Raw genomic sequence first — 27,207 nt, forward strand, 5'->3', positions numbered from 1 at the left:
TTTTATTATCCTGATCGCATTTACTTTAGAGTATGGTCCACTTGCTCAAATCTCGTTCTGATGCATGAAGGAGGAATTCTCCTTTCATTGCCCCCTTATTTGTCCCTTGACGCCACTCCTCAATTTGTGGTGTACATCCAGAAATTGATCTTTCCTCAGCCTCCCCCTTTCAATTTTCTCCTTCCTGGACCAACCCTACCTCCACCCTCCTTATTTGGGCATGTAGCGGGGGGAAGGGGTTAAGTGCCCGGTAGGCTTTCCCCACTAGGTGAGCGGGGCCTCCCAGGCCAGGGCTCAAGTCGAGGGTACACGCCGGTGGACAGCAACTGCCCACTTTTGTCAGAGGGTGGACACCGCCCCCCGTTTATTTTAGGGACTGTGTGTAAAATAAAAAGCATTGGCTGCCATTGCTAAATGTATGCCTACCTCGGGACTCAAACTGCGGTCGCCAGGTTCATAGGCCGGACACCCTCCAAGTGCATATAGAAGAGAGATTGCACACGGGAGTTTCTATTGACAATAGGAACTTTGTTTTTCTCATAGGCCGGACACCACCATAAACTAGGGTGACCAGACGTCCCGGTTTTTCCAGGACAGTCCCGGAATTAGGCCCTCTGTTCCCCGTCCTGAGGATTATTTAAAAACCACATCCCGGTTTTTGGATAAAGAGAATGTTACCAGTATTGAATATTGATGGTGGGCAAAAATTACAAAGCGAGCAAACATCAGAATAATTAGCATTTTATATTCCGTTTTTCTGACATCCCAGGCTGGGCTTGACCCCCAACCTTTCAGTAGCCATCATACACATTACCAGCTTGAGGAACACATACTGACTGGGAACCCAAACAGATTGGAAAGCATGTATTAATAAAGGCAAACGCTCCTTTGTTAATGAGAGGTTTACATTAAAAATCAAAACCGCACGGTTTATTTGCAGGATAGCATTCAGTCTTGGAAAAATGACTTGCTCGTAGGGGAAGACAGGGGGCAGGAGTGTCTGCCACGTTTGTGGCCGTCCCGGTTTTTTATTTTGCCAATCTAGTCACCCTACCATAAACCAGATGAGAATTGCAGACAACTAAAGTTGAAATGTGACATTTCAGGACTAAATGTTCCAGGGAAAACATTGGTATGGATTCTTGGATTTAAAAACGCACACCTTTTATGGTTTTCAAAACACATTTAGAAAAAAAATAGTCTCCTCGTTTTTTGTTTGTCTTCATTTTATGAAAGGCTAATACCATTCGTCCTGTGCAATTTGTATGGTAATATAAAGCCAATTGAACGAAATGTGCATATTTCACCTTGATATGCAAACTTCTGGTGACATCATATCCCATTCCGTATGTTAAGGAGTCACCCCACTTTTCTTTTTTAGAATTTGACCCTCCTGTCACAGGCTTTCCATTGGACAGCGTGGCCACTAAGCCCTTTACTTGTTTCTCACATTTGCAGCATACATCCCATGGACGCCTTCTGCTACCCTCTCCGACGTCATCTCATGGGTCACCACTTCTTCTACCTCCTAGAACTTGCTCACCTTAATTGATTCAGGTGGAATCACCCCGAGAGTGTTTAGGCAGAGGTCTTCAAACTGTGAGGCGCGCCACCCCAGGGTGGGCGCGGCCGCCTCCTAGGCGGGGGGCATCAGAGCCCAGCATGAAATGTAAAAAAAAAAAAAAAAAAGATGCAGGAAATGGGAGGGGGCAGCTCACATGGTCAGACTGGACCATAAAACGGTCTTAGGCACCAATGAAAACATGGGCAGCAGTTGCAAATGGATATTCAGTCCTTTAGTCACAGACTGTTTGAATAGTACCCAAGGTTTTTTTTTATTCAAATGTAAACAAATTGTGAAATTTAAAGAATATTTATTCAGCAACAATGGTCAAAACTACTAGCTGCATAGTGAAGCAACTCCTCAAACTGGCCCACATTGGCCAAAAAAGTGGCCCATTTTGATTGGCCAACACTAGCATTTTGCATTTTTGGTACAGTCAGTCATCGCCCTATTGCCCTAGAGGCCAGTCCAAGCCTGCCGACTCATCCCAAATGGGCGAGGGGGCGTTCACCCACTGGCCACCTCACCCATTATGGAGGAACCGAGGAGCCAGCCCAGTGAAACACTGAGCACTCCCTCAGCTGCTTTTTCCAGCTGAAGGAGTGCTCCTGGGCTGGCTGAACTGTCAAAGGGAAACACTGTTTGCCTTTGACAGTTCATTTCCCCAGCCGCACATGATCACTGAGCCATGCAACGTTGCGGGTGTTTTGCTTCGCCAGCCTTGCATAGCTCATTGGAAATGCTGGCTGGGGCACTGCATGCATGTATGTGCGATAGGGATGTAACGGTATAACGGTATACCGTTAAAGATACCGTGAACCACTCAATTGAACAATAATAACCGTCACATTGTTTATACCGGTATACTGTTTATACCGTTAAGTGTGCTTTTTAATCTGATTTGGAAAAGCTGCAGTAAGCAAGTGCTGCGCAGTCTTGGTCTTGGACTGTTGGGTGTGCCATCTGCGAAGTAGTTTCAGTTGGAGCAGTTTTTAATGCCATTCCATAAACCACACGTGCCTGACACAATCAATATGTTAGCAATAGGAAGAATAAAAACAGTGCCAAGAAGGAAAAGGGTTTACTTTCGGTTGGTGGCTTTGGGGTTTATATATTTATAATGGATAATGTTTGCTAAACATGACATGGTGGGATTTCCCTGGTTCTATCATTGAATTTAAATATAAGTCACACTGCGAAATTCACTCATCTGTGGGTATTCCCTGCTGCCATACCTAAGGGTAACATGTCTGTGATTACTGAACACCTTTTGGCCCGCAAGTAAACACTAATGGCTGTAACGTAACGATCAGCCTCCATTGATCTGTGGCATGCAGGTTATCAAGATGGCAACATGTTCATCTTCACCAGTCGCCAGTGGGGAAGCTAAAAGCCTAAATGACCACTTAAGAAAAGCTATTAAGTTTGCTTTGCCAGTCTCAGCAGGGCCCTCCCCCACCCCTACTCCTCTCCACACGTGTTTTTGTGTTTGGTGGAAGCAAGAGGTGGCATTTCAGTGGAAAGTATGTTGAACAGCCCAATTCTGGCCCTGGGTGCCTGGTTTTGTTTGTGATGATAAATGACAATTTATGACCCTTTAGAAAATATTTAAGATGAGTTAACTCCACATGCTATTCCGCGATAACCATGATATACCGTCATTTGGCAAGAAGGTTATCGTACCGTCATAAAACTAATACCATGACACCCCTAATGTGCGAGGGGGTGCTCCTGCGCCTCCTCGCACATATGGGCAGAGCAACCTGGAGCGGGGCATTTTAGCAACCATGTGCAGGCCCCTGCAGAAGGTAAGTTCATGGCGATTTATTTTTTATTTAAATGTGTATGGATGTGTGTATGCTTGTGTTATGGGACTGTGGTGGGAGCAGGATGGGCGGCAGAACTGGGATAGTGGTGGGAGTATGGTGGGGGAAAGCCCAGGGTCTGTACTGGGAGTAGGGTGCGGTGACAGCACGCAAAAGTTCATAGCGATTTCTACATACTTTCCATCCGGCACTTTCAGGGGGGCTCTGCCTGCCCAAAGTTTGAAGACCACTGGTTTAGAGCCTTGTGGAGCCGTGGCCAGGTATGCCAAGTGCCCTGCATGCACTGATGGCATCTTATCTTTATCTAAAGAGGGGACACTTGTGCAGAAGGGTATGAGTGTGATGTACATTTTCAGCTATGCAGATTCTTAATAACAGGTGGAAAGAAAAAGAAAAATGTGTTGGATGCTCCATACAAACCGGCTCTATCATGAGTTTTGGAAACAACATATGCAGTAAGAAAAAAAGGAAACAAACGAGTGGAATTAAGCGCAACATACAAGAACGCAGGTGCCCTACAAGAACCCTGAACCCACACATGGCTCAATTCTGAGCAAGCATTTCACCTTGTTTTCACTCAATGAGTAGCAGTGGGCGCATATGTGAAATGCCCAAGCAAACCCTGCGATTAGATTACCCCCTGGCCCCCTTCGCCTTCGCCTTTCAACAAGTGCATCCCGTGTATGCTCCAAAATACAATGAGCCTTCAAAGCAAATTATTATTTGGGTCCCTGTTCTCCCCCCCCCTTTCAGTAGACCGAACCCCAGATCCGAGTAAATGAGCACGTGGTGCCTGTTCTGCATTTCCCATTTACTGTGAAACTCGCAGAAAGACGTTGTTTCAGGCAAATCAAACAAAGGAAGGTGCGCACCGACTTGCAATCTCTAAGCAGGGCCGGTTCTAAGCAGATCTGGGTCCGGGTAAATGGCAGCACGTCCGGCTTGGCTACTGTGCACAGAGTTCGCGCATTTTGCTCCATAGGAAACAACCATACAAGATACAGCACAGTCAGCAATTTCAGAAAACTTTAGTCGTTTATAGGTTAGTGACTATACATTTTTTTTAAACATACAAATTGAGCCAGCCAAGACGGCAATCCACCCATTCGGCGTACTAAAGGCGCTCGCTGTGCTATACTTCTATCTGGCTTTGAACGACTGCACTGTATGATAAGGCAGCGCACAGGGCACACTTAAAACCCCTGTGCAAGTTTGCAGTTGGCTGAATGAATGACCGGCCCGAGTTGCACTTTGACCGTCTGTCGGAAATACGACACCCTCGTGCACTTCCACATGACTACGCAGCACCGGCGGGGCCTCTTTTTAAAGACTTATATGTGCCTCTTACTACCTTTCTGAAGTTGTGCATCCTCAGATGTCCCGCGACCCTGAAAAACAAGCACCTATGCTAGGTTGCCAGAATGCGCTATTTACAGCTCAACTGAGGCACTCAAAAATCAGATTTGTAGAAAATGACAAAGTGTGCGGATTGGGAGTTGTCCGGCAACCCGCCCCACCAGTGCTTTGACAATAAAATGTTTGTTGATACAGCACAACACATCCATATATGATTAAAGCAATGAAGTCAAAATACTGTTGAGAATCAAAGCATACATGCAAAACCTTAAAGCACAATTTTAAACTGCTGTTCTGAAAAGAATACAAATTCTAAAATTATTTGAAGGAAACATCTAAAACCATACAAATGTTAAAATAAAAAGAAGTGGGCTTGCTGCTTTATTTTGCCCATCTTGAATAGAAGCATTTCACAACTCTTTATAGTTTTGCAAATGTACTCCTCTAACATAGACGCACAACAAAAGGTACCGTGTGACAACTTCATTGTCTGACCCACTGCAATATTGAAGGCGGCCAGGGGAAGCAGGCAATTGGGCTACATTTGGGCTTGTTTTCGGACCCCTTTGGGCTATATCTACGTTTCCCTTTCTGGCGCCCCGGATTTCTGGCAAGCCGGCGCTCAGGAAAAGCAGTACGTTACCGTTGCAGTAGTTGCCCAGTGCAGAGGAGTTGCACACTGCCGGGAGGTCGGCCAAGCCGTCTTCCATCCTGGAGCTCTCCGGTGTGTGCGTCTGCGTGTCCCCGGCTCGCTGCTGCTCCCCGGCTGCTCTCAGATCAGGCCCCAGCGCGCCGGAGCAGCCAGCATACCTCGAATTCTGAGGAAATCCTCCCGTCCAGATGGCCCACCGCAAGGCACTTCTGTGCTGGCAGAAAGGAAAGCTGCGAGAGATATGGCGGGCCGTCCGGCCTGCCTCTGCAATCTGAGCACAGGAAGGCAGACCGAGAGGAGGGAGGAGGAGGAGGAGGTGGTGGTGGTGGTGGGAGGCTGACACAGGCCCCAGGCTCCCAGGGAGGGGGCCGTGTGCTCGCACAGCGCCGCCTCCACTCACTCACACATGCACTTTAGTAATTTATATGTCGCAGGGCACCGGTCATGAATTATCCCAGCGTTTTAATGGGCGAGCGACTTCTGCCGCCTCCTACAAGTTTGCCAAGGACATTAACAACACCGTTACATTGTGCTTCTGCGAAAAGAAGTGATAAACAGCCCCGGCTTCCTTCCACAGGCGCAGACTTCCGGTTTGCCCAACGTGTACCTTTCAGAAAGCAGTGTCTCTCGCGCCTTTCAATAAACTCGATGGACAGGGCAGACTTTACACACCACGATACACGTTTAGCTCCAGTTGCACTTACACCCTGATTTGTGGGGTCAAGATCAGCAATTCCGCAGGGTCGGCTCTACTGTAAAACCCACTATTATGTTTGTAGCCAGGCAGAATGCGTGTCGCATAACTGTTATTTTGCAAACAACGTTTTTAACACCGAGCTACGATAAACGGAACTGAAAACCGACGACGTTTGCATTTATTTTGGACACACATTGATTAATTTCGCAATTTCACTAAACACCATAAATTGCAGTATAGTATAAACACATTTTAAAAAGTTCCGGATAAATGCCAGGAGTCAGGGAGACTACCATAAAGTTTGGCTGCTTTAGGCTTATTGCCGTGAAACACTGCATATCACGAGGCTACACATCTTAAGCGCTGTAATTAGACGTCATCATTGATTAGGTAGCAAAATTGGTCAAATGTGTCGGCCTCGCAAGCATGAAATGCTGCCCCATACCTCGACTGGGGCTCTAAACTCGTTGAGGATGAGAGAACTAGTTCATGGCTAGCGCCATGGCGTTTCAACTTTTTCAGTCGAAAGGTGGTGGGGGGCAGCAACTGCCCCCGTGTTGCCAGTCAGTAGTATAACGCTGCAATCTATTCCTTTATAGATCATTTTCCTTTAGGGGAATACAATGTGCACTTTGCAGATCTCACCTTGCAAGCTGCCCTTGCTGGAGACCTGGCCACCCCTTCCCTCGGGGTATACAGAAGTGTCATCACCTCTTCACTTTTTAACACTGGTTCCTCAGCATCAGCCACTTACTGACAAAGGCAGATTTATAGCTCATCAGTGGGCATTTAGTGTTTCAGGTCTCTGCTGGCAGGCAGTTTCATAATAATTGGTGGCTATTAATCACTGGCTGTATTTGTCTCCAATATAATGTATGCACCTCACGCGTACTTCAGACTGTTTTCCACTCTAAGCAGCACCCCAACCATCAAGTTGAAATGGGCACCTATACATCTTCAGTCGGGGCTAAATTAAATGTTGGTGCCCTCTTACACCACGCCTTGAATCCAAGTGCACAAACCCAAGCAAGTCCACCAGATTGCACTTAGTTGTGACCGGTTATAGGCAGATACAATTTCATATTCACGTACATTTTCCACTTTTTTTTTTAAGTCAATCCCCAAGAATGTACTGCTGTCTCATTATCGGAGACTTTACTTCCAGACATGATACAATTAAATTAAAATCAGATGTAATAGAACTGTGTATTTCAAAGTGAATGCTTAAGTCATTAGTTTGGGCTGTTAAATGTCGCTTGTGACACCTATAAGCCAAAACTATTGCAGCTACTTTACAGCTAGGGAAAATTGGCATATGAGGAAGGGCAGACAGCCCGTAGTTGCTGTTCGGTTATGAGCCCAGCCATTGACTGCCCATCGCTAATCCCTATGGTCATTCCCACCTATCTGCCCCTCCCAGCCCAAAACCCCTCCTCATGGGAACTCTTTGAGCTTGCTTTAATCAAGCCTTCCCATCAAACTTTACACTCAAAGTGCCTGCCAGTGTTTTTTCAAAGCAGTCTTCTGAGAATTAAATTATATCTATGGTCACGTTTTTAAAGGCCTTCCATGAACTTGATTACCGCCATTCGATTGGCATGCTAGGATCATTGCTCGCTCTGCATTCAAAGTGGTGTGTTGGGTGTCTTAGCCTTACACGCGATGGCGATGTACACCTTGTGAAATCGAGCCTAAAAACCAAACTCACCATTTATAGTATAGAACAACATCTAGTATTGTTAAACACTGAATAGAATAGTGCTCTGTTTTGTGCATATATCTCTGGATGTTTGATTAAACCGACCTACATTGCGGGCCACCCAAATAGTTTTATAGCAAGACACTATATGCTCCTGAAGTTTAACAATAATGAAGTTTTAATCACTCAAGGTGCTTGCTATGGTATATTCCGTGAGTGTCGATATTGCCAATTATGTGGCACTGTATGTTTGTTTGTTTATTCATTTCTAATGCGCACCAGACCCGTAATGCGCACCAGACCTGGGGGTATCGCGGCACAGCAGTTACAGAAGATGCAAGGCTTAGGTTACATAGTTACAGGTTATGAGCAAGAATAAAACATACAGGTTATAAACAGGAAAAATACATATATACAGCATGCCTGTTTCAAGAAATACTTTGAGGGAATATACAAATTCATTAAAGAGGTATAGCCTATAGGTCAGTGGATTTGAGGAGGTTAATGTAGTTACGTCATTCAGGTATGGTTGATCTTCTCTAGAAGGGTGTGGCAGAGAATTCCAAAGCTGGGCTGCTTTCACAGGAAAGCTACTGCCATCTACCTTAGCAAGCTTGAATCTAGGGGTGGTGAGGCAGCAATTGTAGCAATTGAAACCATCTAGCACTTGCTATTTGAATGCGAAAGCTTGCAACAACCGAGGACGAGTTACTTTAGCTCGTACACCAATAATGGCAATGTTGTTGATTTATTTGTGTGGTGGTCTTGGTTTATGGAGGGCTATGATCTTACCTTGGTATATTATATGACCAAATTCTATGTAAAATGCACTGATATCCTGAAAGAATTATCTGAGGGGGTTTTATTGATGTAAATAGCTCCCGCCTAGATTGATTAATATGGTTTTAAGAGGATTCTTACTAATGCAAAATATTTTTGAAATCATGTGATTTATATTGTTTTTAATGTGTGTTTTAACTTTTACTGTTTTTCAATGTTTTTATGTTGGATATACAAAGCTCTGTGCTGTAAGTATATCAATAAATAAATTATACGATTGGAGTTGTAAACCCGCTACTGCTATAATAAAAATGCCTTTCCATGTCTGCCTTCAGCCACTCTATTTATAAGCACTCTGCGTGTCCTTCAGCCCAAACTAATGCCCCTTTTTTAACATGAAGACAAGCGAAAACACGCCAATGCTATTACTTAAACAGTTTAACCCATAGCCCATAATTCAACGCAGTTAATAATCGATTTTCTATATCTTTTGATGCAAATAACACTACTTAATTTACACTATTTATTAAAGTTTCTCCCTTCAAAAACAATCTAAAATTCAACTTTATTTAGCGCAAATAAGTCACCTGCTTAAGAAAATCTAAATCTGTGCAAGTATTCTTTGGACTGATGTAGGTCAACAAGAAGTAAACAACACTGCCACTAGCCTTCACCCTGGCATGCGAAAGCAGTTGTTTTAGAACCTTTCAAGCATTTCAGGGCCATCATAGCACGGGAGCCATAACTAACGAAAGGGTGCTCTGGCCATGTGAAAATGATTTAAGTAATGGGTGAAAATGATGCATTTTACAGCACACCAAGTACAACATTGGGTAAAAAGCCACATAGTTTACAATCGTCTTTGCAGGGCAACATGAATAGATGCAAAGTCACCAACAATGCACGGGAGCATTTTATGATGCCTTTGCCCACATTATCCGATAGTATAAAAAAAAAAACAAAAAAAAAAAACAAACAAACACACTTTTCATGATAGCTCTGCCTATAGGTGACCATGCTGGCTGACTCACCAGTATATGAACGTATTCCTACATAAGACCATACTCAAGTTTGCTTTGTCCATAATGCCACTAATAATGCTATAAGAAAACGTGTCCATGGTGGCACTGCCAGTATCTTCACATGAAGGGCATGCTCCTTTTGCCTTTGCCCATAATGGCATGCCACTGTAAATTATAGTCCTTGCTGGCTGTCCCATTGTAGCCCATTTTCCCCCTCATAAGAACACATCACATTGGCTTTGCACAGAATACCGGTAAAACGTCATTCCACTGCAAGCAAATGTCCAGACTGGCACCTCAACGTAGGTAAGTATTCAATGTTAGGCAGAATTATATGCAGTACCCTTTGGGAACACCACACACAATTAAGACAACAAGCGACAGTACAAATTCACCTTTGGTACAAGCCTGTACTGCACAGTAAAGTGGTAGCGATGGCTGAGCAGCCAGACTTATCTCAAGAGCAAGTGAGCAGTATCAATAGTTACACAAAGGACAGCAATCACTATGATTCAAACAAACACCGACTCAAGGTTTCTGAGTAAAATAATATACATTTATTTACACATCAGTTGTATAACATTTCAGTAAAGTAAAGCAGTTAAAAAAATCACACTCTTAATACACCACACCACTCCCAATAGTTTCTAGACAAGTTAAGCTCACAAAATGAAGTGGGAGCAAAATGGCACTCTAGTAATTTAAAAAGGGAGCGAAAGACAAAGTTAGGCAGAAATTGAGCAGCACCAACAGGTAAGTAAACAGGGAAATCTAGAAAGAGGAACTACAGTGATGGAATCAAATAGGCTTAGGGCCAAAGTCAATTGGACAATATTCTTTTGCTCAAGATCACACAGTTCGGGGTAGTTTGCGGTTAAGTCTTTGCCAAGAGTTTCGGACGAAGTTGGTCGGCAGAAAAGTTAGTTTAAAGAGTAGAGAAGGACAAGACTTCGGATTGGCAAAAGGTTTCACACACCTTCACCGCAGATGGACGAAACGAATAAGCGGATTTGCACAGTACCTTTAAATGGAGAAGAAGCTGTAGCTGAGGCGGAGTTCCTGGCAGTTCCTGCAGGCTCACAGTTCCTGAAGCGACTGTCGGACTGACATGAAGTAGGAAGACTGGAGGGTCCTGCACTGCCCAGGGAAGAAACCAGCAGCAGAGCAAATCAATGAATAAAAGGTGCGCTCCTTAAAACCCAAGCAGTGTCTGACCTTCCTGGCTATCCAGCCCACTGTAGCTCTGTACAGCGAATTCGACCAGAGGAGGGAGTCCTGGCTTGCAGTTTGGGCAAACTGGTTGGTCCCACCAGCTCAGGGGAAGAAGGTTCCGGGAGGAACTTCTCTGTCGTTGGAGTTCGAGGTAGACCTGCAGCAGGGCTTCATGGGGCGGTTCAGTTGTGGTAGGGGTCCTCTTCCGTCAGTTCCTCGTCGGTTCTTTCGTTCCAGTGGCGACTCTGCCTTTCCAGACCCAGAGACCTGCATTTATGCAGTTTTCCCCATTCAGACAGCCTGGCTGTCAATCACATAGCAGGATGGCTGTCCTCGCCGGACAGTCACCTAGCCAATCAAACAGGAGTGCGACTTGGGTTACCAAGGGAACTCATGGCAGGGGTCCTAAAACCCCTCCCTCACATCCTGCCTACCCAGACTTTCAGGCGCCTTAGGAGGGCGTGTAGAAGCCCGCAAAGAGACGGTCAACAAAGGAACCAAACCTGGTTTGGCACGCAGAGAAAAACACGAGAGACATTTTCAAAAAGAAATGGCGAATAAACCCAGCCGGAATCGTATAAAAACATATGGTCCAGCGGGTTTAAGTTTGAGGCTACCAACATAGCCTAAAACTATACCAGGGTTATTTAAGATAACCGCGGTAGGAAAAATAGGGTAGTTACCACTGCCACCAGCCAAGTCTTGATGAAAAGGGAGCAAAACAATGCTCCAAGAGAAACAGACAAAAAGGGATAAGTAGTAACCCTTTCCAGTACTCCACGTAAGATGGTTTGTACTGGGTCTGTGGATTTAAAAAGACTAATAAAGTCAATGGCAACTTTACATGTTCTGGGAGACAGTAGTCAGTCCCAGAAAATAGAGTCGGAGTTGGGAAGTCTAAAAGACAACATGCGTCACTGCACTGAAGGTGCAGTGTAACACACAGTAAAAAAGATAATGCCTGTGGAGCAGGTGAGGCTCCACAGTCCATGAACACAAAGATGTTAAACACACACAGCAAAACACATGCAAGAGTGGGAAAAGGGCTCACACTCTTACCAGATGAAAAAAAGAAATCCTAGGAATCCAGCAAAGCAGCTGAGGGACTCAGTAGGTAAGGGAAATTAGCCATTGTTGAGAATTCTCCCTAACATTAAACATAAGAACATTCATTGTGTTGCCTTTCCCCATGATACTCCTAAACATGCAATGCCAATGTAATAAAACTTTCATGCTGGCTGCCCCAATGTAGACCGTGCATCCCCACATCAACTTGGATTTGGTAGTAATGCCAGTAAAATATGCTCTGCCATTGTAAGCAAACGTCCATTCTGGTGGGGACACGGACGAATACACACACACACACACCCTTCCCCCCCTTCGTGCATACAGAACATTCAGACTGCATTCACATGCACGCCCTCCTAAGTGCACTTGCACAGACAACTCTTCACATGCAAGCATGCAGAAACACTCTCACATAAAACATGTTTATTTTATTAATTTCCTATTTTTTTATTATTGAATATAGTTGAAATAAATCAACTTTTTCAATTATTACAATTTTATCAATCAATTAATTCTCATAACAGTGAATATAAAAAGAAGAAATGTTTTTACATAAAAGAAATGCACAAATACTATTTACAATTTCAATTACAACAACAAATCACCATTAAAACAAGCGTATCACAAAGTTTGAGTGTACAAAAACTCTTCAAGGACCTTAAGAACACCTTCAGAAGACGATTTAAAAGTGCATCCACACAGGAAATTGATTACCAATCATTCCATTTTCAGGGCTGCCAGAAAGTTGATAGTAGCTTATCTAATGCTCATACATTTGGTAGCTGCCAATGCTACCCATCGATGTTTAGAGTCAATCTGTGCAAAATACGCAAGATGTTTAGCAAAGTGAATCCTCCTCAGATTTATAAATTCTGGGTAATCAATAATTACATGTTGCCATGTCTCAACAACTATCATCTTTACAAAAACGACACCATTTATCATCTGAAGCTATCTGTTTCCTTCTGGCTTTGATCTCACGAGCAGGCCAGATATTAAATCGTAAACGCAATATTGCATTTCTTGTAGCAGCAGATGGCGCTAGGTTTAAGTATGATGCAGTTTCTCTATAACGTTTAGGACCAAATACTGAACTATCAAAATCTTTGTACTGTAAACAGCTGGCCATCGTATCAATCCAATCCATTAAGAAAAGTTTTTTTTTAGCCCGCTCTGGATTGAATAAGAGGGTCTCAAGAGAAATGTCAGCATAACAACAAGAATATTATTAGACCATTGTTTCGGAAGATTTAAGTAAATAGCTGGCAACTATAGCTAATGTAGTATTGTTACATGAAGTCAACAAACATTTCCGAAACAAGGCACATCGACGCCAATTATACATTGCAGTTAGCGAAATTAAACCAAGATCATAGCGAATGAGCACTCCTGGGATGCATTGTGGTAAATGTAAAGTAGCACACCAAAATTTGGCCTCCAATGAGTTCAAAAAAGTCAGTGGAATTGTGCTATACGTCTCCAGACCATATAATATTGTGGCCACTACGTTCTGACTCCAGTATATGATGGCGGGCTTTATTGAAAATTTGCCATACTTCGAGACAATCTAGTTTGATATATGGCAGTGGATATTGTTCTATTTTACGTAATTGCGAATAGTGAGATGGGCAACCATCAAAAATGAGGCCTAAGTAAATGTAGTTTGGAACTACTTGTAAAATAGTATTTTCTATTTGCCACACCATTATTCGTCTTCGCAAGCCCTTCGGAACATACGTAACAATTTGAGTTTTCGTGTTATTAACAACCAAGTCATTTTCTCGAAAATAAGAACAAAGTGAGGTTAACAAATTGTGCAATCCGCTTGGTGTTTGAGAATAAAACAAGATTGTCTGCGTACCATAGGGTACTGATTTTCACACCATTTAACTTGGGTGCATCAGCTACAAGCTTGGTAAAAATCCATCGAATATTGTTAATAAAATAATTAAAAAGTGCCGACGCTAAAATACATCCCTGTTTCAGTCCTCTATTTGTAACAACAGCATTTGAAAGCAAAGCTTCCATATTCAGTCTTATGAATACCTTTGTTTGAGAATGAAGTAAAAAGATAATATCGGTTAAGGTTAGAGGACAATCCGCTTGAATCAATTTATCCATGAGTTTTGGTCTAGAAACTGAATCAAATGCGGAATGTAAGTCTACAAATGCAAAGTAAAGTGGTGTCTCTTAATTTGAGTTTAGTGCCTGATGGCGTTCAAGGTGATCAGGTTTACAGCGGTCCCTAGACCCGCAACGAACCGGTTTGGGCTGGATCACGCAGGGCAGCTTTCACTGTCCAATCATTGAATTCTCTTAAAACCATCCTAGAAAAGATTTTTCCCAGCGCATCCAGCAGCGCTATCGGACGATAGCTTTTGGGGTCCTTACGGTCAACCTTTTTATATATTGGTACTATTATGGATGTACGCCACGAATTAGGTATGATTTTTGTTTGCCTGATGTGATGAAAGGTGTTATTTAAAATACTCGTCCACTCAATTGAGTTTTGTTTAAACATATAGTTTGAAAGGCCATCAGGGCCCGTTGCCCTTGAAGAGGATGACTTCATAATGAAGTCCTCAACTATTGCTACTGAGCACTTCAAACGCCAACAGCTAACCGAACTATTATAATTATAACTGTTCGTCTTACTATCAGCATACAATTTAGAAAAATGGTTAATCCATTGCATTTCTGACACCCCATTAAGTTGAGAATTCACTTGTGAATTAGCATTGCATTTGTTTAATAATTCCCAAACCTGGGCAGAATTCTTATTGTAGCATGCTGTCAGGAAGTTTTCACTATCAGATTGAAATAGAGCCGCTTTTCTTGATCGTACCCAATTACGATAGCGACAGCTGGCTAATTTGATGGCTTTGATCTGGTCAGACATAGTTAGTTTACGTAGGCATCTAATCTCTTTTCTATATGCCTTTTTCCGCTCATGAAGGGCCAAATCAAATCCAGGGGTATGGGTCTTAAAGATCTTATGTTTCGCTGGGTAAATATTCTTAAAGGTGTTTAACACGTCAACATAGGATTTGACATTGTTCATCCTATGACTGTTCAAGATAGCAGAATTCAAAGCTAAAAGCTTATCACATGACCAACTAAAGCGATTCTTACCATTGACAGTAAGAGCTTGTTCATACCATTGCTTAGTGGCAGGCAAGTTTTGATTTTCAATAGTCCAAAAAAGAGATAATAAATGATGATCACTTTGTACTTGCTTAACAACAGCAAATTTGCTGGTATTCATAAAGATATTGTTACTCATAAAAATATAGTCAATAGTGGACTTTCCTCTCTCCCAGGTATTCATAGGGGGAATATCACCAAGAATTGCATCGTTAGCCATCTCTGACTATCAGAGTTTACACCCTTTATGTTAGTCTCAAAGCATGAGAGATTCAAGTCACCCATTACTAAAATACCAGAAAGTACTTTATCAATAGCAATTGTTTCAAAAAGAGTCGACAGGGTACTGTAAAATGTATCTTCAAGTATGCCAACTGGGTTTCGATACAAGTTGATCAATGCGTATGTTTCTAGGCCAGCGGGGATCTTGACTAATTGGATGAACTTATTGGGGGATTTCCATGCGGAGATTCCAAGTCCCCTGCTGGATTTCACTGCCACTAGCAAACCGGAAGTGGGTCTGACTTTACCAGAGTATTCAGCTGGTAATAAAACAAGATCATGGTAATCCGTCAGGACTGACGCTCTCGAGCTTTCCAGCTCTCTACTGTCTGCATGGACCGATGTATCTAATAACGGGACCTCATTAGAGATCACTTCCAGTACTTCATCATTCACTTCACACACCACAGAAACATTCATACGGGATTCATTAATGGACATGGCGCAATCATCCTGGGCAATTATTTGGACTTCATTCAAGGATTCCTCCTCTACTACTGGAAAAATGTGCGTACATTTCGTAATTTTTTTAGGAGACTGTGGTATGGCCAATATAGTAGAATCAGAGATAGTAACACCTAAGTTAGGCACATTAGGATTGCTAGACGGAATTAATAATTTCTGTGATACAACAATGGGCAGTTGAAGAGTAATTAGTTAATTAGATTTGGGTATTGGACTCGTAGCATCACTTCGAATTGAAACATTAGAGATCTCATAAAAGTTACAAATGTCACAATTAGAAACAGGAGTTTTTTTAATCGGTGTCAAAGTAATGGTTTTTTTTTAGGTTCGAGTAAGGCTTTTGGGTTTATCACAGGATTTAGATACAATCCCTGTTGCCGGCGTGTTCAGAGAATGTTTTGACATAGCACCAGTCGGCGTTGTGCAAGTATTATTACCATACATAACTCATCCTGCACACACGGCATACCTGCAGTTAAGTTATACATGACTTCTCAGACGTGGTGCCAAGTTCAGACTTTGACAAGGAACTTAAAAGGACTTGAAACTTTACAAGTTATTTTAGCACACAAGTGAGTTACCTGTGGACACACGAGGGAATCACCCCTGGACATCGGGCCCAAGCAACTGGTAAATTAAGCGTTCGGAAGGGATCAAAGAGGAAGGACCTCCGCAGTCTCCCAACCAGTAATCGCTCCACTAGCGCCAAACAGCTGCACAACAGCCAGTGGCCTTGACCCCGATGGGCTTAACGCCGCAAGGGTGGCTCGAGAGTTGTTATGTAGACGCCACAAGTCACGTGATCAGACACGTGGCACGGACTGGCCCTGCCTCCTCCAGGACGCAGGGAGGCTCACAGCAAGAGCTTCGCTCGCAGTGGCGGGTGATGGTGATACTTTCAAGTAGGTCAACGATCCAATTCAAATGCAATCCTTCAGTGCACAATTGTTTATTTCTTACCTGCTTTGCCTCAGACTCCATGCTAGCTTCTCAGCTGCTCTAGGCCCTTTGACTCCTGTGCACCATACAGACAGAAACCAGAAATCATGGGGCAGGCCCTTCCTGGTAGCTATCTTGCACAGTGGAGCCGAGCTGGAGCAACATAAACTGCTGTTCTTGTTCCTGTAAATGTGCAGGGATGTGCAAGGGCCCCCCCAAAGCGCTTTTGGCTCTACTGTTCCCCAACTTGCTTGCCCAACGGGCCATGCAAGGCCAGAGAAGAAAACACCCCAGATTGTGCATTACCTATTGAGCATGTGTGCGGAGGAATTGAAAATTGCAAAGGGAAACTACGTTTCCCTACATTTGCAAGCTCTTTGGTGGCTCCTCCATAATGGGTGGTGGGTTGGTGCCCCATCGCCCATTATGGACGATCCGTCACTCCCAGGTGTATACATCAGTACTGAAGCTAGAATAGGCCGACTGCACAACCCTACTTTTGCTGCTGTGGTTGGGAAGAGTAGGGTTACTTTTTAGATTCTTTGTAAAGGTCATGAAGGCCCTAGTAAAGGTGAAAGCTGTCCACGAAGTATGTTTCTGGCTTACCCATTTCTTATGCCTAGCTCAGAGCTCAGCAATCTCTTGACAGGGCTTTGTGCAGAGCCATGCTCTTGGGGCTAGATTGTGGAGTATCTGCCGAAGATAAGTATATGGGTTAATTGAGGTAGGGAAAACTAACTCATTACAAAAGAGGGACACATAGAATAATAATATTTCTCTTACTCAGAACTCTATGCCAGAGTCATACAGCTTCTAAGCGCTGTAATAACCGGTCATTTTGAATGGTACTAGACTAACCTCTGAAGGATGAAAGGCTAAGTAGACCCTGCCGTGGGATTTGAACATGTGAAGTGCATGCTGCATGCAGCTCTCGCATGCCTCTGGGCCCTCGTCCAGCCCTTTACAAATACATTAAATAAATAAATGCAGCCAAATCAGAGTTCCACTTTATCCATGTAGCTATCCACTTGTGAGGGATTGCCATCTGGCAAGGGTGTAGAAGCCCTGCCTTTCTAAATTTGTATTAATTAATAAAACGATGCAGGTAATTCAATCTCAGAATGGGTGATCTACTAACCAGATCTCCCTTTAATAAGCTCCATTCCAAAAGCACAATGTAGACCTGTGCCCTGCTGGATGAATATCCTGATCTACATGCCTGCTCTTCAGTGCTACATAGCAGGTTCAGGGGTCACGGGTGCCCATTTGATAGCTTCAGTGACTGCCAAGTAAGCTTAGTGCAGGAGCTGTACCTAAGGCATGCCCTAATGTTCCCAAACCACATAACTATGAGAATTCCTATCCTAGCGGTAGTTGTAAACTTTGAATATAAGCCATATCTGAGTTTCAGTGTTGGAAGTGGGGGCGGGGGGGGGGGGCAGGAGCCGAGCTCCTCTTCCGTCTCCTTTTGAAGTGCCTCTGTTCCTATACTTTTATCTTGAAAAGCGAGCGTTCCAGAATGGTGAGTTTTAAAAAAAAATTAAATCATAGCTAGTGGGAACCTACTTACTCGGTTTTAGCAGGACGATGGTTATGGTGGTGCTGAGCTACCAGCCGTGGCGCCTGTGCATTGCCCAGTGGCATTGGAACCACACGAGCCCCAGAATGCGCAGGCGCGTATTCAGCCCAAGCTTCTTGCACGAGCTGCCACAGCCTCACCAGAACCGATGGAGCATGTAGAGCTTTAGACCAGACAATCAAATGACACAAAGGCCACAGACGAGCTTTGAACAGGCAAGTTCATCCTTTCTAAAGTGTGAAGTTGTCATTCTTGTACGTTTGTTCGCACAGACCTGTGCGAGTGTTTTTGGTATGAACGCAGAAGATGAAGTGCTTTTCTCGGCGTCAGCTAGTTTCCAGACAGCTCCCAATAGCTTAATTCTGTCCTCTTCTTGTGATTTACTTTAGTTTTAATATAGCTCAACTTAGCTTGTGATGTCCAGAGATGGTCTTGGCAATGGAAAGTAAAGCTCGCTCTTCTTGTAAAACTACAGCCATTTAGCATCGGTACGTAGATTTATGTCGACACAGAAGTAACGCAGTACAAGTCAAACGCATGAAAAGGCTGAGCTCACATTAGACACCAGAAATAACAAGATAAAGCCAAGTATCAGCTATAACACGGATCTGCAACCCTTTGCCTTCCAGAGGTTTTTGACTCCAACTCCCATGAATCCTGGCCAGCATAGTGAACAGTGAGGGATCTTAGTCTTAAACAGCTTGAACGGCACAGATTGCAGACCCCTGAGCTAGAACAAGAGGCACTGTCAAAGTCAGCAGAAGACGGTAGCGTCCACCTGACTTCACGCATTTCAGCTTTTATGCAGGAGAATCAAATGGCAGGCACAAATGACTGAAGCCAGACTGCTTTACGAAATGAAGGACAGAGGTTTGATCTGCATACTGGCCACTTAAAAAAATACTTGCACAAGGGAACACATGCAGCATATCATGTGCCTGGATTTAGTATTGCACATTTGATTTAAAATTGTACAAGGCATGGCTCGTCCGGTCAGGCATAAAAGGTCATCATTTGGGCTTCAGGATCTCAAAAACTGCAATATCTGTGTGCAGGCCGTTCGACAACGTGTCATTCAGTAAAAAACAAAAACTTTGGAAGGATTGAGTTTAGGGGAAGATTGCCATCGTTTGTCAGCCTGGCTATGGAGAAAACAAGCAAAGGTGTTAGAACCAAAGTAAGTGAGGTTGAGGATGAAAGATAGAGAAGAAAGAAATAGGGTAGGTAGGTAGAAAGGGGGAACATGAGAAAGAGGGATAAAGGAGTGGAATGAGGAGGAAAGTAGGAAGAGCAGGTTGGAGAGAAAAAGAGGATGGGAAACCGTTAAAAAGAGAAAGAACCAGGTGAAAGTAGGATTGAGGAGATAGTGTGACTAAGAATGGCACAGCTCATACCTAGAGTAGAGGTAAAAGTGAAAGCCAAACATGGAGAGAAATATATGACAGGCCACCAAAATAACTTCAGAAATACATTCCTGCCCGTTCTAGCAGTGCCCTCACTAGTTCCCATGCAACAATACTGTTTCTTCCAACCAAGTGTATATATAGTTCCATTACTTTTTTTGCACTTCTACCACACCACCAATAGGTATGGTGGTTATTATCTCCTATGTACGATATCAATCTGATGTAGCCTGGATAATTATGTGTCAGCGCTGTGAGCCCAGGTCTGCTAGGTAAGGATTGTGTGTATTGGTCAGATAGCCTGGCACTGCCCACTGCAGGGAAGGAGACTGACTGGCTGTGCCTCTTCTTTTGATCCCTTGTGAGGTCTGTTAATATTGCTCTGCCGCAGGAGTGGTCCTGGGAAACAGGAATCAAATGGCACGCCAACCCCAAAATAAATAGCCTCACAGCAGGGTTGTGCATACCAAAAGGACTTTTGATGCTATTGAAAAGGGAAGGAAGCAGAGTTAGTGTAGACAGGGGAGCTCAGCATAGATGGAGGAAGATTCCACCATCGTGTTGCTCTCTATATGCTCTTTTCCTTCCTGTCCCCTCCACTCCCTTTAGCGGAAAGCACTTATGGTATGATGTCACACAGCAAAGACCACTTGTCTCAAGGACAGAAACTGGACCCCTAAAGCAGGCTTATGTAAGTCCAATCACCTGTGGACTTTAAAAGAAAGGGTCTCCCACTCCTTCTGTGGAAACAGCAATCTCCTCGTATGGCCTTTTCCCATATGTATTTTTCATCTTGCACTGTATGTGGCTGTATATTTCCCTTTCCCTGCTGCTGAATCTACACAGTCACGACCCTGACTAGTTTCTATGCTTGTGTTTATTTAAACAGTACATGTATGTTTCCCTGTATTTTATTTCTTTTGACAAGCCCCGACTGCATTTTCTGTGCTTCTGGTTTAGTTCTGCCAAGTGTTTGCATGTTCTCCTGTGCTTGTATTTTGTCCACAACCGAAACTTGTCACTATATCCTGAACCTCTTTGCCTTATTGTTACTTCATGCCGGAATCTGTATTTGGTTACTGCATTGACACTTCAGTGTACTTGGTTACAACTTTGCCTCCTCACTGCGTTTGTACTTTTACTTTATGGTCTCTCTAGTTGCTTAGCTTCTGGCACACTGTACGCTGCCTGGTACCCTGTGTATCGGCACTGTATGGCTAGCAGACATTGCATCCCTGTTGTGTTCATCATGGGGGAGAGGGTGTGGGTGTACTCTGGAGGGGGGTGGAGGGGAGTGATAGCTTCATAAGCGTTTGGAGAGAGGACCTTGGGGCTCTTTTTTGGTTGCTGGCAGTGGTGTGCTGAAGGTGTGGCTAAGGGTAAATAAGCTGCGGAGGCCCTTTAGCAGGTACCCTTCTCCCTGGGAAATATACAAAAATGTAACTGTCACCCTCAGTAGTGCGCCCACGCAGTTACTGCGACTTTGGGGGCACACAAAATGCTAACTCCATTACTGCAACCAAGCAGAATGGGGGTTGCAGGGGTATCGCCGCCTCTCCTTGGGTGCAGTAACGGTTGTCAGGGGTTGCAGGGGTGTCCCCCACTTACCATTGTGGTAAGCAGGGGACAAGAAAGTAAAACTTTTTTAAAAAAACAAGCACCCTGTGGCAGGGATAGCATGGGTGGGGGGGTTGGGTAAGGGAAAGCGGGCCGGGGACACAGGTAAAATGATCTATTTGATCACTGCACCGTGCCATAATTGGCGTCAACATTTTTGTCAGCGCAGTTACGAGCGGCGCAGTGATCACATAGATTCTTCTCCCCATCTGCCCTTCTCCCCCTTTCCCTCACCTTGTTCCCCTTTTTACACAACCAGCTCTACTTTTCCACCAGTCGGCCTCATAGCCGCCTCTGCCCCTGCGCTCCCTCCCTCTCTTTCTCGCTTTCTCATTCATGTTCTCTTCAGTTTCTTTTCCCCCCTTCTCTCAGCTCTCACCCTCTTTACCAGCCCCTTCTATCCCACTATCTCCCCACTGGCTATATTTCTAGCCCCTCACCTGCCTAGAAATTGCTCTCTCTTCTCCTTGCTAGCAGCCTCCCCACTCACATTCACCCTCTCCAACTCTTCCCTTCTTCCCTTGGTTCAAAGGGTACTCCACAGGCCCCCTGTAAGTGATTTCAATCCGGCACACACCCAAGTCAATGCCTAGCGTGTAATGCACAACTGAAATCCTTATTTATTTTTGTCTAAAAGTTCTTTATTCTGAACGATGTGCCACTCATATCACGCCCCTCTCCTGGAACCCCCCCCCCCGGCCACACTGAACCAGCAATCAGGCTGGTTTGCAAAGTTAAAATATTTATTTATGCATTTACAATTTAAATCACACTATGTTTTAATGGGTACACAATAATCACCAATGGGGTGATGTTAGACTGAATGATCTCTTTAATACATAAGGAGCACAGAACAATTCAGCACAGAAGGAATACTTGTGTGTGTGTGTGTGTGCAGATCAGATCGCACTGTGGTTAAAGGTTCCCCCTGCACATCCCTTAGCCCCTCAATAGACAATGTAAAGAGATAGGAGGAGAGAGCAGGTATTCAGGAATGGCAAAATTCAAACAGAATATGAATCCCACTTTCCCTCAGCAAACGCAAGAGAAAAAGGGAATTGACTGTCAAGCTGTCAGAATGGCTTTTAAAGTTATCTTAGAATGGACTGGGCAAAAACACGAATATGGCCAAAATTGCTGAAATTGCTATAAATTCTTATGGGAGCCGTTTGGATGGTGGCACACAAATACAAGCAAGGATTTGATACCAAGAAACAATTTGAAAACTTAAAATTCAAGTCGGGAGCAATCAAAAGCTGTTTTACATGTGTCAGAATTTCCCAAAAATGAAATTTGCGGCGAGCTTTTCACTGCGCGATAATCGCAATAACGGGAAAACCATATGGATTCTGTTTCTAGCACAAAAACGGAGGAAGTTATGGACGTTTTAGCGGAGGTCTTTTTTTCGAGATAGGCACAAGAATGGGAAACAGGAATGCACTTTTAAAATGACAAAAAGGATTTCTTACACTAGCGGATGACTATGAACAAAACAAATACCCCACAGGAACACAGCCACTTGATCAGGGTGACTGCCTGCAGAGGAAACTCGCCTTTTTCAGATGAGAAAAGATCAGCGCAGAGATAGTTTTAGCAATACTAGCACAGGAGGAAGATAGGATGGATTGGATAGAGAGTTCAGACAATTCAAAAATACTCCTTACAACACAGGTTCTGAATAACAGATGGGATGGGTTTAAGATAGGGATTAACTAAGCAAGGTACATATGCTAGTGACACAGTTATTTCTATAGATACTCACTATATATGTTTTTAAATGGAACCGTCAGGATTCTGGTCCGTCAAGATTCTGGTCAGGGAATTGGATCTGGTTCTAAGACAGATGCCTTGGCCCATCGGATTGGATCTGCAATCAGTAAGGCGCTCTGGTCACAGCACGGCACAGAACTGGACTGGATCTGCAATGGCTCTGGTCACAGCACGGCAAAGAACTGGATTGCATCTGCCCTTCTTGGTTCTGATGATTCTTTTAGCAGCCAAGCAGTACAGCGCAGCCTGGCTGTATTTTGATGCTTCCCCTTCGGTTTGTGGGGATCTGGTTCTGGAATTTGAGGCCTAGCTGAAAATGGTTCAGCTATGCAATGGATTTCTGCTTTGCCCAGTTTATGGAGTCTGGAGCAAGGAATGTAAAGTTAATTAGAGGGTGCTCCGCCAGCATCGGGATAGTGAGTGAATCTGTCTGTCCTTCTGAGCGGTGAGCTGTCTCTATTTATGCTATGATAAAGGGGTGTTTGAACTGGTTTATCCTAAACTCGCCCCTTTGACAGGTGATTGGGTCAGAGTCTCCTCTCTGCCTTGATAGGAGGAGAGAAACAGGGCGTCACCTTTATGGTGCGATTTTATGAGGCTGAGGCTCCACCCCTGGCCCCTTGAACACAAAATCTACTTTTGGCACCATACATATTTACACATGTGCAACACATATACAGATTACATATTTTATATAGCAGCTATCCCTCCAAACCCCTTAGCGGTGGGATCTTGTCTCGGCTTTTCACAGAATTTTGCCCTTTTCATCAGGAACACAATGTCCAATTAATAAGCACATTTCTACAAGTGTGCGCATTTAACATGGGCATAAGTGTATAAAGTTTCATACTTCTACCAGCAATACATTTTGTTTAGAATCAAATTTTCTGCCGTTTCTTTCCAGAACATGTCGCACGATTTTGCCGTCTCTTGAAACGTGCAGCCAAAATTTAGATTCACAAATCTGTTACTGCTATATTTTAACACAATTTTCACTGGCAAATTATAAGTCTTTTAAAAAGTGTTCATTGTGAAGGTTCAGCCACAGATGGTTGTTTCTCTCCGCCTCCTTCTGTCTCCCTGCAGTTCAGAAGCAGTCTCCTCCCGGTTTGCTCTTGGCAAATTTAGGACTGTCCTCACACCCCGCATTTCCTTAGTAGCAGCTGTTCATTGTTCCCTTTTGCCTCTGTAGACCAGGTTCTTTCCAAACCCTATAATATCACTTTGGTGTGATTTCCTGGTGGGGGAAAGACCACCCTTCTGTGGAGAAACCCGAAATTCCAGTTTGGTAGCTTTTAGCCAGGCTCGATTTAATTGTTAATTCTGTTACATTTTCCCTTAGCTTAAAACAAACTTGTGATTTCAAAATAGCAGCTAGAATACTTATTCAAGGTTTTAAACCATGGGATCATAACAATTACAACATAGGTTACTCTCAGTAATAGGCCTCTTAGATTGCAAACATTTGATTTCAGTCTCTATACATGTTTAAAGTTTAATCAGGCAGGCTCTTGATAGCGGTCATTCAGGCGGCCCAGGGTACTGCACCCAGATTTTTGACAGATCCACAGACAAGCCACTTTTGCTGTGGAATTTTTATGCTCTCAGCTTTTCAGGACCTTGCAAATTCACAATGATTTCTTAGACTAAGTGAATTGTAGCACCCAGCAAGAATTTTGTATGTTTGAGGGTGTTTTGTACCAGCATTCTGCAGTTTCAGCAACCAAGAAAAAGGATTTAAAAGCGAGATTTTGGACTTGTTGTGGAGCCCAGTGACATATTTCAGGAGTGAGATCTCTGTTCGACCACTGACAACATGCGTGGCAGATTGGGCAGCCATCTTTTTGTGCGTTGCAAAGCACGATTTTCAGAGGTTTTGGCGCGCACCAGGGTTCAGCGGCCATATTTTGATATTTCTGGCACCATCATAACACAGTGCTGCAGCATAGCAGAGCCTAAGTGGGTTAAAACATCCCACACCCCTGGAACCTCGAAGATGGGTGTGTCTAGCCAGTGTGCCTGTGGTCGATATTCCGGCTTTTGCGCGCAGCCTCGTGCAGCCAATTATCTGCGTGCAGTGTGCCTAACATACTCTGCCAGCAATAAATCTACTTCTCTGCCAGTAATACGTTTGTTCCCGATTTCCATCCTGAACAAAGACTCTGGTTCATTCATTGGTGTTCGCCCTCTTCGGTGTGGCCTGCCTGTTATTGCCAGAGAGTGGGCACAGTCTGCCTGCAAACACAGCGCATTCTAGCCAGGTCTGTTAATCCCTGGCCCAAAGCTGTGGGTCTGCCTGGGGTCTCCCACACTGTCTTCTCCCATTTTGGCATGCCTCCCAAGTCCACACTTCTTTGATTCACTCTGGAACAACACTCTGAGTAAGAATCCATTGGACCTCTGTTTGGTGAGTTGACTTTCCAAAGCCCTCCAATTTATTAAATCTGATTTCTCCATTAACAATAAATAGGCACACATTACAGCTAATACTCATATACAAACACATATTAAAAGAACAAATATGGCTAAACCCCAGCCCCACAATAGTAAAATCATATGTTCCTTGATCATCCCCCCGACAGCACAAACAGACTACAGGTGAGCTAAAAGAAAATCAACCTAATCTTGTATTTGTCTTGCACAGTGAATCAAGGCAACACCGACATATTCCCACATGTTATAAATAAAATCATTGTCATTACTATTCATAATATACTGCACTGCCACCCCACAATGCCAGATGTTATTCACAATAAAATAGGGGTTTAACAGTTTCCTGCGCAAATCTACAAAGCACTTTCAAATCAATAAAAAAAGAAAGAAAAATGAATCCTCCTTAACAGCCATTTCGCAAAAACAAAGGTCAATTCTCCCTTCCCCCCATTTAACATGAGCATTTAAGGGGAGCACGTATAACCTGATTATCAAAACAATTCTGCTGCTTTCTGGTGATAACATTTTACATACCACCCCGCCTACCACTTTATCACTTCTCTATGTGGAGAACAGCCTTAGCGAATCCAGTGTAGGTACCATTTTCTGATCCTCCTACCAAACAGCACATACAATTCTTTGTCTAAACACAGCCTATGTTGGTTTACATCATCAACATACCCGCATCAACTAACCCCCACTTTGTGAGCAATGGTTACCCTTCAATATACCACCTATACCCGTTGCAAATTTGTAGAGTGCAATAAGAATATTCGGGTTCTCAGATTCCACCCATAAAAACTTTCATCAAGAAGGAACCAAACCTAATCCTTGCCTGTGTTGCAAATGTAGGCACCCCTAATTCAAGTCGAAGAGCGCCATTTTGTGTACCCGGTGGGAGACCAGTTTACTTTTTTAGAATTGTATTCTGTATAACCTCAGGCATGGCACATTTTGAATGCCCCATCGATTGCACTTGCATATAGCAGAACGGTCCCCATCATGATTTTATACACCTCTAAGCACTTGTGCAAGATACGTCCACTTAATCTATGATAACATCTTAAAAGTCTCCCCCAACCTTATGTGGGCTTTCTTGCAGAACATATAGAGGTTTCGTTCAATTCACGTTTTTTGCAAACAGAACACCAAGATAGCAAAACGAATCCACCACCTCAATCTTCGTGCTGTTTAAAAACCAGGAATGAATAATTTTCCTGAAAACCACAATTTTAGTTTTGTTCATATTTAACTTTAAATTGTTCCTTGTAAAATAATTGTATGCATAATTTTAGCTTTGCTGCAACCCCAAGGTGTTAAATCAATTAAAGCTGGGGGGGACTTTAGACCCCATAGTTTTCAGGTTAAAATCAGCTAAGAGTAAAATAAATAAAAGGTGGCGCTAGCGAGGAGTCCCACTTAACATCATGATTTGTGATAAAATCCTTTGAAACACTCCCCACATTACTGCCCCGGACTACAGCATGAGTGTACATATAACATTTTATTATCATTTGCAATAAACCAGGGGGGACCTTCATATCCTTAATCGTTTGCCACATAGCCTCCCTGTTCACCGAATCCAATGTTTTTTTGAGTTGCATGAGGCACCATATAACCTACCCCCTTTGATACTGCAATATTTTTCAATTAACACGTTTAAAATAAAACAATGATCCATCATTCAAAAACCTTTCCT

At 43.6% G+C, this 27,207-nt stretch overlaps 1 protein-coding gene across 5 annotated transcripts in view; it reads right to left on the bottom strand.

The window, feature by feature from the left end:
* Positions 1-27,207, bottom strand: part of EML4 (EMAP like 4) — a 1,387,551-nt gene that overhangs the window by 1,268,856 nt on the left and 91,488 nt on the right. For 3 of the 5 annotated variants that reach the window (XM_069608483.1, XM_069608482.1, XM_069608480.1), the window contains exon 1: positions 5,390-5,597. The exons of 1 other annotated variant lie outside the window; for it this stretch is intronic. In XM_069608483.1, coding sequence (XP_069464584.1) covers positions 5,390-5,456 — 67 coding nt within the window. In that variant the 5' untranslated portion in view covers positions 5,457-5,597. Of the gene's footprint in view, positions 1-5,389; positions 5,730-27,207 lie in introns of those variants that run through there. One more of the 5 variants, XM_069608484.1, reaches the window with a different exon arrangement.

This window comes from Ambystoma mexicanum, chromosome 4q (genome assembly GCF_040938575.1).
Source record: "Ambystoma mexicanum isolate Mex_15411 chromosome 4q, UKY_AmexF1_1, whole genome shotgun sequence".
In the NCBI taxonomy this organism is placed as follows: domain Eukaryota; kingdom Metazoa; phylum Chordata; class Amphibia; order Caudata; family Ambystomatidae; genus Ambystoma; species Ambystoma mexicanum.